General features: G+C 39.3%; 2 protein-coding genes and 1 long non-coding RNA gene across 3 annotated transcripts; 2 read left to right on the top strand and 1 right to left on the bottom strand.

The window, feature by feature from the left end:
* Nucleotides 1-862: 862 nt before the first annotated feature.
* Nucleotides 863-6755, bottom strand: LOC144637848 (uncharacterized). The gene is made up of 3 exons (XM_078496935.1): nt 6633-6755; nt 6165-6230; nt 863-4012 (listed from the first exon to the last, which is right to left on the bottom strand). The coding sequence occupies exon 3, from the start codon at nt 3999-4001 to the stop codon at nt 1116-1118; it is 2886 nt and encodes a 961-aa protein (XP_078353061.1). The 5' UTR covers nt 4002-4012; nt 6165-6230; nt 6633-6755; the 3' UTR covers nt 863-1115.
* Nucleotides 6756-10802: 4047 nt separating this feature from the next.
* Nucleotides 10803-12422, top strand: LOC144639267 (lactadherin-like). Its single transcript, XM_078498566.1, has 3 exons — nt 10803-10989; nt 11242-11388; nt 12149-12422. Exons 1-3 carry the CDS (start codon nt 10852-10854, stop codon nt 12305-12307), a joined length of 444 nt encoding a protein of 147 aa, XP_078354692.1. The 5' UTR covers nt 10803-10851; the 3' UTR covers nt 12308-12422.
* A 763-nt stretch (nt 12423-13185) lies between these two features.
* On the top strand, nt 13186-20394 carry LOC144639275 (uncharacterized). The gene is made up of 3 exons (XR_013568095.1): nt 13186-13325; nt 17160-17372; nt 20227-20394. It is a non-coding gene; the product is annotated as an uncharacterized LOC144639275 (long non-coding RNA).
* Nucleotides 20395-20753: the final 359 nt, after the last annotated feature.

Raw genomic sequence — 20753 nt, 5'->3', positions numbered from 1 at the left:
ATATTATATTATCTGTTATTGCTACACTTAGTCTCACATATTTCACCTTCCCCTGTGTTTCAGTTTCTGAATTTCACATAAATTCAAGTCACAATGCAGAATCTTCTTTATGACACATATTTGATCCTTCCCTTGCGTTCTTGAGGTTCTTCATTGGGGATGTGGGAAAGTCGTTTCCCTTCCCTTCCTTAGCAATCCCCCCCCCCCCCCCCGCCGATTTCTCGCGCCAGTTTTCTTTTGTATTGGAGGTTCGAGAAATCGGGATTCTACTGTATTTTAAACATTGAGGTAACTTATGGTCGGAACCAAAACAAGGATTTAAAAGGACTTGCAATACCGTATTTACTCGAAGAAGCGCCGCGGCGCTTATTAAATTGTCGGCGCCTCAAGTGCGGCGCTTATTCGGGGGCGGCGCTTATTTGAGGGCGGCGCTTATTTAAAATTTGGACGCCACAAAGAATCTAATCTTTTACAGTAATTGAAAATAACGTTTTTGGTTGTCAGTTGCCCTAGCTATCCTGGCAAAGTTCGCAACATTTACAGAACTGTCTATCGTAAGAATGTTGGATAGAAAAACTAATGGGCGAGCGGTAAAACAACCACTTTGAACTAAAAAACATCGCTTTTGATGGAAAGAAATGTCCAAGTATGTTTTAGAGTGGCTTTGTAGGAGTGTTTTTAGTTAAACGGAATTGTTCATCATCAGAGAGGTAAACTCGGAATTCATCGAATAAGCGCCGCATCGTGACTGCGGCGCTTATTTAAGGGCGGCGCTTATTAACTTTTTTGTCCCAAATGCGGCGCTTATTCGAGGGCGGCGCTTTTTCGGGGGCGGCGCTTATTCGAGTAAATACGGTATACCGATTTTAAAATTACAATGGGGACTTCCCTAAACTTTTCAAATTTAACTTTGCGTTGTTGAGACAGCATAGATAGTATCCTAATAATTTAAATGATAAACTTATATGAAATACATCAATAGCTACCAAAAATAAAACCTGAATTATAATTATTATACTACATTATCTAATCTAGGAGTCTCCACCTCAGTGAGTAGAGTCTTCTGGCAGAATCTTTTCCCTTAATTGTTATTTCTTTTTATTTCTTTTCAAAACTTACTTTGATTTTCCAAAATCGAATGTCACGTTATCACCAATCAGCATAAAAGGTGCCCACTGTCTCACTTCAGAATAGCCGTTGCATCTCATCCACTTCATGGCCTCGTGAAGAGATTTACTGGCGCTATCCCCACCAACAAGGTGCTCGTAGAAACGACTCATGAACTGCTCTGTCGCACTGTCTTCTAGAGCCCACAGTGCCACTAACACTGAGCGTGCACCAGATCCTAAGAATGCTCGTGCGATTCCAACAACTCCCTCGGATCTAATCTGTCCACGTCCACTGTGACAACAGCTTAGTACTACCAGTTTAGCACGCAGTTGAACTTTCGAAATATCAGACATTGTCAAAAGGTAGTCTTCTTCTCGTGGGATCCTGTTAGGAGTACGAAGAGGAGCAAGGGCAATCTCTCCTCTTTCTGCATCACCGTGTGCAGCAAAATGTACCAGACTCACTGAATTGATCACTTGAAGAACCGCTTGCTTAGTTGCTTCTTGTCCCAGGAACGGCTTGACACCAAGCTTTTCTCCTACCATGTTTGCTTCGCTTTCTGCACAGGGCAGCGGTGCAATGTATTTAAGACGTCCCTTGTAACGCACCCTACCAACATCAGGATTTCCCACTATCAGTGCACCAGTCTGACTGTGATAGTCTGCTGGACTGTTCTGAATGAGCTTGAGAGTCGTCAAAGAAGGAACGACGCGGATCCTGAAAGTCTCTGATAAGTATTTTCCACTTTCATCAGGTAAAGCGGCAAATGGAATGCTGTATAAAGACCGTTCAGGAACAATGATGATTTCAGTACCTTCTATTAAGTCCGCCACAGGAGAGATGATCAATTTGTGGCACAGAGAAAGATTCCGTTTGAGGGTAGTTTGGTTATCTTTACCGTCATTTTCAATTCGCGACGGTTCACGGATGTCTTCCTCATAAGATTTTCGTTGAACATCTTTCAAAGATCGATCTTCGCATTGTTTGTCTGGTGGAATGCTGAAACTTCTGAAGCGTTCGTTAGTAAAAAGCTCGTCCAAATTTTCGATCAATCCCTCCTGAACAATCATTTCTTTTCCATTCACACTTTTGAATTGCACGAGTTTTCCTTCTTTAAGAATCCACACAAATATATCGTGATCAAAATAAGAGAAGTATAGGCAAGTACTACTAAGTTCTTTGTCCATGACACTTTCAATGCCAACCCATGATTGAGGATTAGCTGAGATTTGATTCTCCACGGAGTACTGAGCTGACATTAAATCTGCCAGAGCTCTGGCTCGACGAAGCTCTGAAACGTACAGAGCTTTATTAGGATTTCCGGCTGAACTAAAGAATGCAGTGAGTACCCTGTAGGGATAACCATGTTCGTGAGAAAAAGATATCTTAAATTGATCGTTGTCTCGTAGAAAACCTCGCAAGTCCTCGCATTTCTGAATACTTGGAAGGAGATACGACAAAGATTTCTGAACCTTTCCTGCTATAAGCATAATCCATCCAAGATTGCAGAGGAATGTATATTGTTTTTTAACGTCGCCAATCTCTACGCTTAAAGCAAGTGCCCTCTTGTAATATTCTTCTGCCTCGACATATTCACCATGCAATTCAAAAACATTTCCAAGATTTGCGTAACTTGAGGCTTCTCCTTCCCTGTCGCCAATTTCTTTACTGATCGCCAGTGCCTTCTGTGAATATTCTCTCGCTTTCTCGTAGTCTCCAATAGATTGAAACACAAGCCCAAGGTTTCCGTAAACACTGGCTTCTCCTTTTTTGTCACCAATTTCTTTACTGAGAGCAAGTGCTTTCTGAAGATATTCGTTAGCCTTGGCATATTTACCGAGAGATAGGAACACAGTACCGAGGCTTTCACAAACACTTCCTTCTACTTTTCGGTCGCCAATTTCTCTTGTGATCACAACTGTTTTCTGGTAATAGTCTTTGGCCTTAACATACTCACCAACAGATGTAAACACATGTCCAAGGTTTAAGTAAGAGGAGGCTTCTCCTTCTCTGTCGCCGATTTCTTTTTTGATCGCAAGTGCTGTCTCAAAATACTCTTTCGCCTTCTCATATTCTCCAAGTAAGTTAAGTACAGTTCCAAGGTTTCCGAAACAAGAGGCTTCTCCGTTTCTGTTCCCCATGTCCTTATTAATCTCAAGTGCTTTCTCGTGATATTCCTTCGCCTTCTGATATTCTCCAACACATTCGAACATAGTTCCAAGGTTTCCGTATGCAGCAGCTTCACCATCTCTGTCACCAATTTCTATTTTCATCGCAAGCGCTTTTTCGTGGTATTCTTTTGCCTTGTCATATTCATTAACAGATTGAAACACCGTTCCAAGGTCTCCGTAACAGGAGGCTTCTCCATTTCTGTCACCAATTTCCTTTCTGATGGCAAGCGCTTTCATGTGATATTCTTTCGCCTTCTCATATTCTCCAACTGACTGATACACCTCCCCAAGGATTCCGTAACAGAAAGCTTCTCCATTTTTGTAATCAATTTCTGCATTGATTGTTAGTGCTTTCTCACCATGTTCTCTTGCTTCTACGTACTTACTCTGACGAAGATACGATCCTGCTAGCATTTGGCTTACCGTACATTCTACGAACCTGTCACCGCATTCGTTAACAATGGGGAGAAATTTTGTAGCGTATTTTATCACATTTGTGTAATCATCGATACGCCAGTACGCCAGTAACATTGTCCAATATAACCCCTTGTAAAGGAATTTGAATTTCTTCTTTTCTTTTATGAGTGGTGTGTTGTCAAGGATGAACAAACATTCTTTGCATAACTCGATGGCTTTTAGAACTCGACTAGTCTTGACAAGGAAATTGGCGACAAAGAAGCCGATATAGATGGTTTGTATAACTTCAGCTATGTTGATCATATCAAGCACTTCTGTCAGAATAAGAAGAATAATATTAAAGTAAAAATAGTCCGTTTATGGTTGTTCTACTTTTACTGGGAAAAATCCTCTTTGAGAATAATGAAATTAATACTTATTGCGCTTCTTTTCCATTGCTTGTAAAGTGAGTGAATTTAAATGTTTGAGTAATGGTAGTTCGTAGCCTAGTTAATTTGGAACGGGCTGTAGAGACTGTATATTAAAAGATTTTTTTTCTCAAAACTACTTTAAACAAAACGTTTACAGAACTACTGTCTGCTGTGAAATAGGGCATTTTTCAGTAATCACTTTGTGAACAGGTTTTATAAACATTCCTTTCGACAAAACAGTTATTGAGTGCGCTTCTCTGACGAGGCGAGGAATATTTATTTCTCATTCATCGTGCACGAGCGTCTTGTGCTCGAGCATAGAAAACAGTTAGACATCATGGTTTTTAAAGCAATATTTCAATTATTTACAGCATTGTTAACAGAAGGTATCTTTCTTGTACTTTCCCTGCCAAACATAATTCACAGAAGGCGAAAATATATATATCTTATTAACCACGCGCGAGGGCCGTACTGGGCGAATATTGGCCCGAGGTCTTGATAGTACGGATCGAGCGCAGCGAGGTCCGTACAAAAAAGACCGAGGGCCAATAATCGACCAGTACGGTCCCGAGAAAGCTTGGTTAATAAGAGATTTATTACATGACTGGAAACTTTGTGTAGTGAGAATTGCTACCCGGTAGATATCGTGGAAAACAATGTGCAGCAAATTATTAAACTTTTACACGCGCTAAAGGAGTTATGATTATTTCTGTGTTTAAGGTCATTTCATTTTCAAAGCAATAAAAACTCCGAAAAAATCTTGCGCTAAATCGCGCCGGAATAAGCGCGGGATCATCCGGGACAAAACCCGGTCCGATACTTGGAAAATATCGGCCCTTGCGGGACCGGAAATAAAGTAATCTGATTGGCTGATTTAGGTATTGGCCCTCAGACCGCCTTAGTCGTGTAATAAGGTTTGTTATTATCTAGAGATACATCTAAAAATTGACTGACGCTCACATGGCTGTTTGATCACATGACCCATACAGAAACCTAAGAGGGTATCAGCTGCAATACGAATAAGTCCTCCCGGTGTACCAGGAATTCATGGATACTAAAGCCGTTCAAGAGGAGGAAACGGCATAAAGATTCACTTTTCGAGCATATATTCAATGTAAATCACAAATAAAGTTGTTAGCCTCATGTCTCACTTTGTACGTCATGAAACACAATTTCGGTCACCATCTGTGCACGGTAAAGGGAAATGAGATCACCCGCGACCAACATTGTCATTTCATCTTGAGGACCCTTTAATTTCATGGTGATACGACACGTAAAACAAAAAAAAATCGATTCTTCTACCTTAAAAAAAAATAAAATAAAATCGTCAGAAAGTGAAATCAGGACTGCCACGTTCTCAGCCTCAATAACTGTTCACCTTCCATCATGAGCAAAGAGAACCATTTAGATTGTTTTGTTATTTTAGTAAAATTGTCTCGTTCACAAACAACAACAAATAAAACAACATATGTTACCTCAGGTTTAGCGAATGTTGCTACCATTTCAGCCTTGCATGAGTTCTTTATAGACTTTATGTGAGGTAACCACAAAAACGTGTGGAAAACTACAACTGACAGCAAGATATGCGTTTGCTTATCAGGGATCTTCAATCCCTTCAAAATCACGATGGCGAATGTATTGAACACTTCTTTCCTTGCTTTCAAATTCGACTCTAATCTTTCTAACGTACAACAGTATTGAGAAACGAAATGTGAGTTGGTTTTGAGTCTCTGTTATTTGTCAGAACATATTTGACTTAACTCACGGGGAACTAAGAAAGTCAGTCTTGAACTCACTTTGCAAAATGACAGGCGCAGGCACATTGCATTCATGCGATCTCTTACCTTCAGAAAGTGAAATTTTTATAAAGCAAATGCCATTTTATCGTGAAATTATTCGCAGTCTAACATTGTTATTGATTACTGATTAGATTTCTTATTCTTACTTTTAGAAAAAAAAGTAAATATTAACAAACTCAACTATAAGATGTTTCAGATTTATTCAAGAGAAGTATGAACCCCTGCCTAGGTGCAAATCAAATTAAGTTTGTACTCACCACTTCCCTTGTGCCGTGTGGAAAGAATACAAAAGTAACAGCGGCAGTTAACAACAGGAACTTTGTCTGCAAGATAACCAAAAAAATCGTACCGGTTTATTTATGGCATCTTTGGCCAGCGTTTTAACCAATTATACTGAAACGAGAAGTCTAAATTCCTTATCAGTTATACTTTATGAAATGAGGCAGGCAAAGGAGAATGCTTCAAAGCTAGTTAATCCACTGAGGTTGGCGATTTTCAATTTTAGAAAATTTCTTTACAAATATTGTAGAACTATTGCCTTTTAAACTTAACCCGGTCTGACTCGGTAGGGTCAAAATTCTACCAAACCATATGATATAGCGAGCTTTACTCTTGTGCGCTTCAGTAGACAGAATGAATACAGAAACTGAACAGGAACGGTTATACGAATTACCAATACTGAAGAAAATTAATGACAGACTCTCAGTACATAAAAACACATCTACCTTTGCGAGGTCCTGTGAGAGACGTATTTCTAATAGTTAGAAGAGCTGAATCGGTTCCTGTCTTCTTATAACGGAAATTAACTTCGCCAATTAATTTGCATCAAAGCTTGGGTTAAGCTTTCTGTACGTCAGTACCGCTCTATGGGAAGTCCAAATCAAAATGATAAAATTCCACATTAGGCTGGGTTGGTTACAGCAAGGCGCCCAAAAGTGTGACCACTTTTAATTTATTCACATTCTTTCGTGCAGATTTAATCCAATCAAAAGCCGTGGATAGCTTGCAAATGACTTCTGATTGGATTAAATCTGCACGAAAGAATGTGAATAAATTAAAAGTGGTCACACTTTTGGGCGCCTTGCTGTAAATGCGAACCTCCTTCAAAATTAGCAATGACGCAAGCAATTATTAGATTTTCCAACGACGGCATCACCTTTCAATTTCCATTGGAGTCTTTTCAATACACTATGACAATAAAAATATCGAATTTAAGGGAAGTGAAGCTAATCCATTTTACATCTTCAGCACAGTGACTACACACTTGCGGCAACTTCCTCGAGTCCATATCTTAATCGGGTCACTCAGTTTGTGTCATTCAGGCAAGTTTGAGCAGTTTGATGACGTAGTGCTATTTTTGCATATTATATTATCTGTCATTGCTACACTTAGTCACACGTATCTCACTTTCCCCTGTGTTTCAGTTTTCTTCGCATTAATTCAAGTCATGGCGCAGAATCTTGTTTATGACCAATATTTTATCAGTTTATGACAATGCTTCTGTTGCGTTTGGAAGGTCCTTCATTGGGGAAGGAGGAAGGATATGGGGAGGGGGTCATTGCCTTTCGAAAGGTAAAGGGACATGCCTTTCATATCTCCTTGAATCCCTTCTCCTACAGATTTTGATATCAAGAGGTTCGGAAATATATTTTCTAGCATTCTCCACGAGGCTTTTGCTAAAAGTTACATTCAAGCATAATTCGACTTTGCAAAAGAGTGTCCAAACGTACTCCGCTATTGGTTACTTTATCTTGGTTCAGTCTAGACGTGTCAATTGTGTCCTCTTTGAGCGAAAATGACGTCATAATCCCCAATTCCGCCATCTTTCGTAGCCGTTATTTGCCTCATCACAAACGCTCCTCTCATCTCCCAGGTCGAAATTGCGTGACAAGCGTTTGCGCTTGTCACGCAACGAAGGAATGAGACTTTCAAAAAGAAAGACTAATACTAGTTTCGATACTAGTCCAATTGCCATTATTTGTTGAAAAGTAGGGCCATTCAATCGATTACAGTTTATAACAATAAACCTCACTTTTTTTGGAGAGGGTTCATTTTCTTATGTCAGAGTAACATGGTGGTATTCTCTAGAGAATTGTTTTTTTATCCATCGAAACATTTATATATGCAAAGAGTTCGTATGGAAACTGTTTAGCTTTAACCGTAATTAAGCTTGTAATTAAGAATATCGATAAAATGAACTTACTTTTGTCATTGTATGCACTCTGTTGTCTATATTCAGTCTCGTGGTGTTTTTGGCGATTTCCTTTATCCCGTTCTTTCCATCCAAGGCAAAACACATCACGTAATACTCCGCAATCAAGGGCGACTCTAACGCTCAAATTCGCTCTAACTGACGTCGTTTCCTTTCCCGCTTGAAGGTAGATAATATTCTTTCTCCCATAAACATCCAGTTTAGAAACTTCCTTTCCATAATACGGTTTATGCGTCGAATTTACGGCTTTACTATTATAGTAAATATAATATAAGTATAATATAATTGCCCCCGCAGGGTTTTGGCCCAGAGGCCAAAACCCGAGGAGGCACCCTAGGAGTCCCCGCGTGTATACATACAAGGACAAAGAATATTTGTTGAAAAAGTAAGAAATGTGTTTGTAATGGGCGAAGCGTTCTCGATTTGACGAAACTAGGCGCGCACGGTCGTGACGGGTAATATTTTAGCAAGCGCGCACGGTGGTGTCGGGAACTTGCAACCACGAGGTCGCGTTTCGTCACCTTCGAGCTTCGCCATCTTCTAGCAGCATTTCGTTTTCCGGTTTTGGCTTACGCGTGTTCACAGATATGTTCGAGCAGTTTCTCTGCTTTGGTTGTGTTAAGTGATATTTGAAGCAGTTGTTTATAGTAATATCATAGTAATACGTCGAAAGATTTCGAGCAATTAGTTTCGTGTTCTTGGCTACGTGTACGTGTGTTCCAAGAGCTGGTTCGAGTGCTTTCGGATGTTTGCTGTATCGTATACATCTTTCAACGAGTAATAAACAAAAGCATGAACTTTGTCATGTAATACAAGGTAATTCGTTTCGCTAACAAACTGTCAGATTATTTGATCCAAAGAGTGGGTTGAATAAGGTTAAAAATTGTTTTCTCGAATCTTTGAATGTGCCATATTTTGTTACTCGTGGAATTTTTGGGCTTTTTGGCCTGGAAATTATTGTAAGTTATTTTGAATGTTATAAGCCCGGGAATATAAAGCTTGCGTGTTGTCACCACGAATAATGTGTTATGTGTTATTTCCGCTAGGAGTTAGTTCCGCGCGCTAGGTGATATATTCGACTTGAACTTGTGAATATTATTTTGAATGTTATAAGCCCGAGAATATAAAGCTTGCGTGTTGTCACCACGAATAATGTACATGTGTTATGTGTTATTTCCGCTAGGAGTTAGTTCCGCGCGCTAGGTGATATATTCGACTTGAACTTGTGAATATTTTTAGGACGCAATGGAGTGTCACACAACAAGAAATTCTGCAGCAAACAATGTCGGTCGTGACGTACATTGCACAGTAAAAAAAGAAGTCTAATTGTGTAGTCCATCGGCATCAATAATTAAAAAAGACAAAAAGACTCCACTAAACTTAGAATGATGTAAAACAAATTATAAAAAGGCGGGGGCAGCTTTATAGTGAGAACTATTACTAGTATAATTAAGTATAATACTCGGTCGAAGAATTTGTGTAATTCAAAGTTGCCTCCAAACGTGGCTTAGCGGCCCGGCCTGCTGGTATCAAATCTGCCCCTCCAGGGAAGGGACAGTAAAACACCACTACAAAACCCCGCTGGGTACGTCCCTTTCTAATTTATATGGGAGTCTTTCGGTCCTTCGTTCTCCTTTCCTGAGTACAAGACTAGGGCTTTCCACAAGTTGCTCGGCAACTTTTTGGCAACTTTTCATGATTCGAGCAACTTTTTCCCCTTCGAGCAACTTTTTTCCTCTCGAGCAACTTGTTGCATTTTGAGCAATTTCCAGACCGATGATCTCCGAAGATTATCCGAGTGTTGTTCAAAGGCAATACGAACGTTTCCGAAGATTTACGAACTTTGCCGAAGACTTTCGAAGAACATCTGAAGACATTTCAACTTTCGGCTCATTTTGCATTAAAACATTACAAAACTCGTCAGCAAACATGACGTCATTGATATCTTCACGATATTTCTCAGCTAAAGAAATCCTTGTTATTTAACAAATTTTCCCCTTAATATGTTATTTAGATACTTCTTTTGCTGTAAAATTGCATAAAACTGCTTAGAAACCTTACTCTCAGAGGGAAATTAGCATATATTTAGGGAAATTCTCGTGATTAGAAGCAGCGTTTTGGATTTTTTGGAGCAACTTTCGAGCAACTTTTATTATCAGAAGCAACTTTTTTTTATTTTTGGAGCAACTTTTGAGCAACTTTTTGAGAAATTTCGGGCAACTTTTTGGGAAATCTCGAGCAACTTGTGGAAAGCCCTATACAAGACTCGAAACAGAAAACAGGATAAAGAAAATAACAAAAGTAAAGTTTATTTTATCAGTTGATCTTCTTAATTAATTACAAACTAAATTACAGCAAAATCTTTATAGATATAACAAACCCTTTATGTGCTTATATGCAACTACCGGTAGTCCATAACGTGTGCTTGGGTTGCCTGTGGTTTGGCCATCTGGCGGTCGCAGGTTCGAGTCCTGTTAAATGAATATCTAAATATCGATCGCTAATCAATTAAGTATTAATTGAGTAGTTGATCGATCGATCGAATTAATTAATTTATTTATTTATTACACCGCACCTGCGGACCGCGGTGGCAGTCGCTTCAGTTGTGCAGGACTACAGGACCACGGGACTGCGGAAGAGAGGTAACTAATTAATTTGCTTTATAAATTTGCATCAAAGATTGTAACAAGCCGGTGGGTGTTGAAGATCGTACAAAGATCACAGACCAACAGATGTCTGCCTCATCTCACTGGAACCAGCACTATGCGTTCAATGGCAGGCTTTACAACCAAGCCAGTGTAAGCAACTCAGGCGAAGTGTTCTGGGGTGCATGGTGTAGTAACAAACTGAATAAGAAACAGTTCTTGCAGGTAAAACGCGCTTCGATAAAATACAAACGCGAGATTTTTTCTGGCACCCGAGTGCATCTTCTTTGTTTCTCCACTGATCCTGGACAGATTTCCTTAAATGAATCTTTTTAATAGCCTCTGGTCTTAATCTAGTCCTTCCCCCGGGTCCTCGACAGCCACGCCCACCATTGCCAAAATCACATCGCGTACCGGCAGTTGTAAAGATTCTCAAATCAAATAATTATGTAGCAAAAGAACATTTTATTCTCTCAGATTAATCTTGGTCATGAAAGACTCATGTCCGGAGTGGCTTCTCAAGGCTACATGGCCGGAATGTTTGTATTCAAATACAAAGCCTATTACAGCACTGATGGAAAGGACTGGCAGGCCTACAAAGAGCCTGGTGCTAATGCTACAAAGGTAAAAAAAACTTTGGATTGAAAGGTTGTCCTTCACTGACCTATATTGTCACTTTTGAAATTTCCAGTAGCCCTTTTTTCCTTTTTATCTGTGGTTGTTAGCGGTCCTAATTCAAACTCTGTGTAATTGTGCTCCGAATGGGGTCACCACCTAATCGTGGTGGGGCGGCAGAGCTATGTCAGCTGGATTCTTGTACTCCTGGTAGGGCCACCCATGCCGAACAGGTCGAAGGGTAGAGACAAGACAAAGAGTGACCCCCTGGTCCTCCATGGTTGGGCGTAGGGTTAACAACCCTACCCATAAAAAGCAATTTGTTACAGAAACCAGAAACGTGGACAATGATGCGGCCTTTTGCGTCTACTGGCGTGATGAGTCATGATGATGATGATGATGTAATTGTGTTTTGCTCTTCGGCAAGACTCATGATTTACTCTACGAGAAGGCTTGCTCTCGGTTTCTATCGACTTTGACAGTTGACTCGGAGCTTCGCCTTCGACGTCATCTATCAACCGATAGAAACCTCGAGCTCGAGCTTGCCGTGGCGTCTAATTGTAAATAGCGACCTTCAGATTGGCTAAATTTAACAGCTATAATTTATAAGCTAAAATTTAACAGTCAACTGTGCAGCAATTTCTACCCAGCCGATTTCGTTGAAACTTAACAACAAATTAACAAATTAACAAATGAAACAAATTAACAAATGAACAAATTAACGTCTGTCGACGTTAATTTGTTCATACTTTGTTCTTTTCTGTTTCAGGAATTTCTTGGAAACCGGGATAACGACACAGTGAACAGGACGTTTTTCACTCAGCCAGTTAAGGCGAAATATATTCGCTTTAATCCAGTAGCGTGGAATGTGAACGGTTACATATGTATGCGAGTCGAGATCTATGAATGCATTGATGTGAAGTCTTAAGCATTTCTCTGTTCCTTGTTATCCTAAAGAGCTTAAATCCTGGCCAAACGGTAGTGCAAGTAGATGCAAGAAGTCGCAAGTTGAACTTGCGTACAGACTTACGTTGGCTGGCCAAACGGACTCGCAAGTTAAATTAACTCGCAAGTGCACGCAAGTTGTCAAAAAAGTCATTGCAATGCTACTGCGCGCGCTGCAACTCATTACTTGAAGTATTAAAACAGCAAGACTTGCGTTGATCCCGACGAAAGTGAATTGAAGTCATGGCAAGTCAACGCAAGTGCACGCAAGTTCTGGCCAAACGCAAACGCAAGTTGAAAACTTGCGCCTACTTGCGTCTCCGTTTGGCCAGGCCTTTAGAGAGGTATTTTAGATTGCATAAACGCTCGAAAAGTTAACGGAAAATGTAACATAAGGGGCCGTTCTTAATACGGAAATACTATAGCTACCTACTATGGAAGAATTATTTTTTATTTTGGTGTAATTGAAAGTGGCGTTCACTCGCTATATTGTATGGTCAAACTCTTCAGGAAAGACGAGAAAATCTATTTTTAAAACAAATAAACAGTAAAATCTTTGTTGTATTTTTTTTGAAAGGTTGTCTTCCTTTGTTGCTATGTTCCGGAGAACATGGTTTATGAAAAATATCAAAACCCCGACGAAATATTCTTTTTTGATTCAAACTACAGCACCGATTTTTAATTTGTTCAGCTTTCGTTCTCAAACAATGATTATTTACATCTAAATAAACCTTGCATCGCCTCTGTTTAAATTTGACGTAAAACCGCATAGGTTTTAATTACTATTTTATTGACTTAGCTGTTAGTATTTGTTTGCTATTCATTTCGTCACAGTAAAAATTAGCTCAAAATTTTCTCAGGTTGCAAATTGTGAGACCTTCCGCACATTGAATACGTCAGATCGAACACGCTTTGATTATAACCGACCAACTTCGACTGGAAAATTATGAAGCAATCTTTTGTTCTTTGTGCTGTTCTGTTTTGCTGGACTTTTGTTGCTGGTAAGAGATCGTAGTTAAATAGGATTTTTTAAAACATTAACATGACTTGATAGTAAGGGGTAGCATGAAATCGTAACCACAAAACTGCAAAGAACGTACCTTATTCTCACTAAATTTCGCGAAAAATCAAGAGCTATATTTCGCGAGTATAAAATTTCGCGATTTTGAGAGGAAGGTAGAATTAGAGTGTATTAAGTTTCGCGATTTTTTTTCTATTCTTTAATATGTAGCTTTGACTTCAGAACTGTTACATGATTAAAAGTCTTAATATGATCGTCATCATAAAAAAAAAAAACTGCAAACAAAACGAGCTAAACATAACAAAACATAAGGTATTCTACAGTCTAAACACTTGATAGGTACATCTACGACTCCACAAGCGAGATTACGAAGAACTTAGCGGCAGAGGACAGTTCGGACAGTGAGAGTGATGCAGTGGTCAAAATCAAACAATAAAACTCCTAAACATGAAGCTGAGACATGTTGAAGACATGAAGCTGAGACATGTTTCGTTATTTTATGATATTATATGTATTAAACTTCGCAATTTTAATCTTCGCGTGTCCTATATTTCGCGAGTATTAAATTTCGAGATTTTTTCAAATCGCGAAATTTAGTACTTAAGTGTGAATAAGGTAAAAAGAATCAAAATGTTCACTCTTGCTTGATGGACTCACAATATTATTGCAATTCTCATAGATTCTAGAACTTTCTTATCGAATTTAAATCTAGCTCAGATAACGGGCTTAATTTTTGAGTGTCGATATGAAATTAGCTTCTTTGATAGGGATATAAAGTCAGCTCTTTTGTTAAATTTAACGATAATGATATTCGAAGAAAACTATCGTCGAAATCTTATCCGTTAATTCTAGCTAGTCCATCGTCGAATTCAAAATCATGTAATTTTGCAAACAGAAAATTGCGGACGACTGTAATACCCGCGATCCGAGAAAAACGAATCGAAGGGTAAAAGAAGTATGCGTAAAAAATCGAAAGTTAATACGAGAACGCTAACACCTAGCGGGCGCTTCCTCAAGGAGTCTTGTAATGAAAGCGCAGAATAGAAACCCAGTTGAAAACCTGCAAACTGACTATAATAACAATAATAATTATTTATTAATTTATAGTGCGCTTTTTAACATAAAAATGATCAAAAATGCATTACAATATAAAAACCTTAAAATATTAAAATATACTAAAGATATACATATTATCAACAAAATCTAAAGGTTAAAAGCTAATTTAAAAAAATATGTCTTAAGACGAGATTTAAAAATAAAAATGGAACTGATATTTCGCAGGCTAGCTGGGAGCGCATTCCAAAGTGTAGCCGCCGACTAGACCGAATGCTCAGAATTATTACAAATGCGATGCAACTGCTGAATACTGATAAGATTTACAAACACCATAATTATGATTTTTACCTTTTCTGGCTTTTTTTATTTTAAATATATTCAGAGAACGTTGAACTTCAGCCACGTTTGATTTTAGCAGAATTTTTCAAAACCCCAAAACCATGCAACGGTGAAAAAAATCTTCAAAGACAAAAGATTTCGTATAGAGCAAATAAATACTCTTAAATTTTTTCTCCACCGATATTCAATATTCTTATCGGAATACTAAATGTTTAATTTTATCCGAAAAACCATTCTTGAAAATAGCTGTATGCAGCTAAAGTCACACAGAAGTCCTGATCGCAGGCGGGAGTCGGAGGCTAACACTGTTGCGTAAATTAATCATTGATTCCTTGTAGTTTGTATTAGACGGAAATGGGTATGTAAGATCATTTTGGAAAAGAGAGTAAGAGTAACAGAGTTCAATCCATATTTTTCTAAGTCATCGTGGTAAAGATGACATTTCCGGGCATTTCTCGAAGGATGGAGGACTCGCATGTGATAGCTATAGGGACGGGGATGCTTGTCTGAAAATTTAAATTAAACCCCTAAGGTTACTAAAGGGGAACTGTCTGGGCATGGCTCAAGCTTATTTTTTACCCCCTAAAGAAAATCTGAACGGTCCAGATTGCCAGCACAGATGACAGCGTTATATTTCTCTTAACATGCAATGTAAAAGGGGCCATGACGTCTAAAAATATTGGCGTTTTGTACTGAACACCCTAAGTTAGACCAAAATCCGTAATTTAGCTCCCATAAGCGAGAGAACAAGTATCCCTGTTTCTTTCATACGAGAGTCCCTCCTCGGGGGAGGTATTTATGTAACTGACATGTGTGTTTATTGGAATAACGCGACCAGCAAAAAACTCTTCTCTGTCCCTTTGCTGTTCGTATTTCGGAGGTTCGACAGGACTGTGGCTTAAAATGCTTACATAGACTAAAAATCCATTGAATTTTTTTTTTTGACTTGGCGTCTGGTGTCAGCTTGAAGGTACACTTTTATTCTGCAGGATTGTGTGTATCTTAACTGTAAGGCCATCTCAATAAAATGTTTTGTTTTCCATCGTCCGCTCCCTCATGAAAGTCGGTCAGTCGGTCGGTCGAGCAAAAATGGAGGAGGAGGAGGAGGAGGAGGAGGAGGAAAACAACAGAATTAAGGAGGAGGAGGAGGAGGTAGAGGAGGAGGAGGAGGAGGAAAAAGGAGGAGGAGGAGGAGGAGGAGGAGGAGGGGGGAGGAATAATTAGATGGGGTAGTCTGGGTCTTTGTAAGACTTGCTAAGTCTGACCTTGGTCTTTTCGCTCGCGTTATTAAGGAATAGAAAACATTCTCCGTGTTTCCACAAGTTTTAGAAACACGAGTAGAATTTACCGTCAAGTTCCCATAGCTTTTTTGAATTCTCTCAAACTTTCACGAGTGTTTCTGTATCTCGATAGAAACGGGAAAAGCGTTTTATATTTCTTTAGAAATCACTTTGAGGAAAAGAAAGGGAGTTTCAAATCTAGCCAATCAAATCAACCGATCTAAACTCTGGTATAACAAAGGGATTTTAAAACGGTCTATTTGATTGGCTGTTTCCTTTGTTAAAATCTAGCCGAACAATGTGTCCCCAGTGCCACTTGTTTCTCGTGCACAGGCTTCTCCGGCTAAAAGAGACAAATGAATCTGGGGACGAGAATGAGCAAATTATTGTACCGTCATTCTTGTCCCCATAGCCCTTTCGTTTCTCTTAGCCGGCTGGGCCTTGGCACGAGAAAACAAAGGGCTCTGAAGACACAGAATTTCCAGTCCTACCTTAAGGTTACTATTTTAGCGGCTACTAATTTTGGCGATTTTTTCAGTAGAAGATTTAGCGACTATTTAATTTAGCGATTTTCCGAAAAATTTAAAAAGTTAGTAATATCGTGTAAATCACTTTTTAATGGACATATAGCTAAGTTGGAAATAAATGTTCAGTAAAGGACAAACTGACTTGAAATTGAACGAACATTTGCATTGCCAGAAAGAACAAAGTAATCGGCATCTTTTTTAAAAAGAATATTTCAAGTCGACTATGCTTAATTGCGTTTCTCTTTAGGGTGGGAGGTGGGTTCTTAAATTTAACGAGTTTTAAAATTTGACCGAGATAAATTTTAGCGAGTACTAAATTTAGCGATTTTTGCCCAACTCGCTAAAATTAGTAGCCGCTAACAATAGTAACCCTTAGGTAGATTCTAGGACTTCCGGTCTTTATGTATGCGGTCACGATGTTTCAAGGGAATCTATGAGAGAGTCGTTACGTTTTTGACTTCCGTTAAAGAATTCTTTGTTTCAAACAGCCAATAAAAAAAATTCGAATTAATTCAAAAATCCTATGTCCCCAGGCTAGGCCGTGCCACGGCCTAGCCTGCTAAGAAAAAAAGAAAGGGCTATGGGGACGAGAATGTTGTCCCGTTTTCACAGGTCAAGCAGCAGAGGTGATCATTACGGACCCAGCTCATGGACATGTACACTGCATTAATATTTGGGGTGAACAGATATGTCAAGTTGGATGTGATGACGGATACGTAGCTCCAGCGGATAATCCACATGCTAAGTCCTACGTCTACAGCTTGGGTCAGTGGAACCCGCCAGGAACGGGCGGGGTGGTTCCATGGGCTGACTGTGTTCCGTCTGGTTAGTATACCTGTGCCGCATAGTTGGAATACCTTATTCTTACTAATTTTCGCGCGTACTTAATTTCGCGAAAATTCGAGAGCCGAATTTCGCGAGTAGTAATTTTCGCGATTGCAAGACAAATTAGAGCAAAAGTGTATTAAATTTCGCGATTTTGTCAGTGCTTTATTGTTCCAAAAAAAAAAAAACAAAAACAAATAAACATTTAGGCTTAGCCGTTCAAAGACTAAGGAACTACTGGAAATATACATAGGTCTGGTTCAATGTAACTGCAAGGAGTCTGCAAACGGAAACTTTGGTGACTGTAATAAAGAGGTTTTGACCGATTTTCAAGCTGAAGAAAAGAGTAATCAGAGGAATGGTGCTATTCGAAAACAAGGTGGATATATTTTTTTCAAGAATAAAGGTCCGGTAATACGAGCAACATTTTTATTCAACTTGTCTCGCAACATTGTTGCATTGCAAGTTGAACAAGTTGTTGCCCGTATTACTACCGCGCGCTCAACTTGTCTCGCAACAAATTTCGGTGTTGCAAGTTGAAAAAAATTGTTGCAAAAAGTAGAACTCGGTTCTACTTTGTGTAACATGTTGCTGCAACTTGCAACACCGAAATTTGTTGCGTAACAAGTTAAGCGCGCGTAGTAATACGGGCAACAACTTGTTCAACTTGCAATGCAACAATGTTGCGAGACAAGTTGAACAAAAATGTTGCCCGTATTACCGGGCCTTAAACAGTTGCAGTTCCAAACATTTAAAATTTTTACTGTTTTGATATAAATTCTAATATGGTAATAATTTTCGCGTGTTTAAATTTCGCGCAATGTTTTTTTCGCGCGTATTCAATTTCGCGATTATTTTGAAATCGCGAAAATTAGTACTCGCGAACATAAGTAAGAATAAGGTAATTCTACCTTTATCACCCTCCCCCTCTCACCCTTTCCCAGCTCTCTGCCATGGGCTGCTACCATTTTCAGTTAAAATCAGGTCATGGTTTATTTCACGAGTAAAGAAACGCAACCCTTGTATTATTCTTGGCTTGCAACCACGTGACAAGGCGGCCATGTTGGTGGACAAAACAATAGAACATGTTTTCGCGGAATTTGCATGATAAGAGTTTAGTTCCCAACGGAGGGGAACGCTTTTTTCTTGTCCTCCAGCATGGCCGCCGTGACGTCAGCTGCAACCCAGCAATACACACAAAACACGACGGAAATTTTAGAAGACGAGAGAAATTTAGAATGCGCGAGCCTCTGGCGAATGTTTCTACATTTCCTAAGTGATCGAAATTATTGACGTGCGTTTTTTACGACAGTATAATACATGGCTTTAACTTCTTTATCTGCTACATGCTACGCGCGTAAAAGAGTAAAACACTCTTTTTTGTCCCAATGGTCGAAACAACAGCAACACTGTTGATAACAAGACAACTTTCTTTAATTTAACAAACATGTCAATAATAAAGATGGTAAATTTTAAGCTCGGTGATAAATAATGAAGATGAATTTTTCAACAATGACACGAGCATGGGACAAAGAAAAATTCTGAGTCCCCGACGGGAATCGAACCCATGGCCTCCCAGATACCGGTTGGGCGCTCTAACCAACTGAGCTACGAGAGACTCGTGGTGAGCTGGGCCATTTACTAGGTTGATATGTGACACGCGTCCTGCATACTGCTAGGATCAGCAATGTAGAAATCATCAAGTGTGTTGTAAATAATAAAGATGGTAAATTTTAAGCTCGGTGATAAATAATGAAGATGAATTTTTCAACAATGACACGAGCATGGGACAAAGAAAAATTCTGAGTCCCCGACGGGAATCGAACCCATGCTGATCCTAGCAGTATGCAGGACGCGTGTCACATATCAACCCAGTAAATGGCTCAGCTCACCACGAGTCTCTCGTAGCTCAGTTGGTTAGAGCGCCCAACCGGTATCTGGGAGGCCATGGGTTCGATTCCCGTCGGGGACTCAGAATTTTTCTTTGTCCCATGCTCGTGTCATTGTTGAAAAATTCATCTTCATTATTTAACAAACATGTTTCCAATCGACGGTTACATCCGTCATCGTCAGTGTAACGGTTGTTGCTACAAGTAAAGCGATTTTTGAGATTACACAAGACATAGCTCTTTAGTTCAGCTAGAGCTTCATCACCCAATTCTTGGTTTTCACGTGACGTCATCAAAATTCCAAAATTCCCAGAAACGCAAGACCCCTGCTGATGTTTTATCTTTTACTGGCTGTAAGACGTCCATAATATATATTTTGTTGAAGGTTTTTAACTCGATAGCATTGGCCATCTTTCAGATAGAGCATTTTAAATTTCGGAGTTTCACGCCACACGAGATCAAAGATGGCCGCCAGAAGGCTGTCACGTTTTCTTTTAAAAATGCCTCATCCTGCGAATTGTAACAACCTGGACAGTTGAGGTTTTGCGAGAAGTGTTTATGTGTATGTTTACCGCTTTTTGTAGCAGAATTTAATGCCAGATGTTTTCATTGATTTCCGGCCGCCATGTTGGAGCCCAAGCAGTTGGGCTCCAGCATGGCGTTTCCATATTGTGTTCTCTAAATTTGCGTGAAACATTTTGACCTATAGCTCGAGTACGGAATAACGTACAGACCTGAGACTTGGACAAGTAGTTTATGTAGTAGTTTTCTACAACCTGTAATATTGTTAATTTTTTTTTTTTGACTCAGTAGTTTTGGATTTATTTTTTCACGGCGTGACAGTAGCGTGACAGCGAAAACCATCCATATCGAAAATTCCTGGTCTCGCCCCCCCCCCTGTACAATGTTTTACTTTTTAATGATCGAGTATAACAGTCTCTATTCTTGTTAAATTTCCTTTACAGGATCCAAGTAAACTCAAGCAACGAAAGCTTTATCAGATGAATTAATTTACGAAACCTGGTAGCAGCTAGGATGAAAACAATGCCAGAAATGTGAAAATAATATAAGATACAGAATAAACTCTGTGAACTGTAGATATAATAAAGAAAACAGGCAATGTATAACATAGACGGTCAGTTTTGTTTATTGTAGTGGAAATGATCTACCATGCACTGAGCATTGCCCAGTGAAATTAAAAAAAAGTTGGTGTCGGCTTTCTTATGTCGTATACAGCCGTTTTCACTTGAGTATTGAAAGTAATTCGCATTTGCTTTGGTTTTGCATTACTAGGATTAGTGATTGGTTCAAAAAAAACTCGCGCCAATTACTTAGACAATCAGAAGTAAAACTAAAACCAATCGTCTCTCGCTGGCGCCGTTTTCCTGCGCTTGCGCAGTCTACATGTAATTACTTCAACTTTTGATTGGTTCACTGGATTTTCCATGCCTTTTGTCGTTGGCTAGAGTAATTAATTTGGTTTTGGTTTCAC

This window comes from Oculina patagonica, chromosome 14 (assembly GCF_052425735.1).
Source record: "Oculina patagonica isolate OP01 chromosome 14, crgOcupat, whole genome shotgun sequence".
In the NCBI taxonomy this organism is placed as follows: Eukaryota; Metazoa; Cnidaria; class Anthozoa; order Scleractinia; family Oculinidae; genus Oculina; species Oculina patagonica.
The sequence above is the reverse complement of the archived record's forward strand: the minus strand, read 5'-3'. Positions and strand labels throughout refer to the sequence as shown.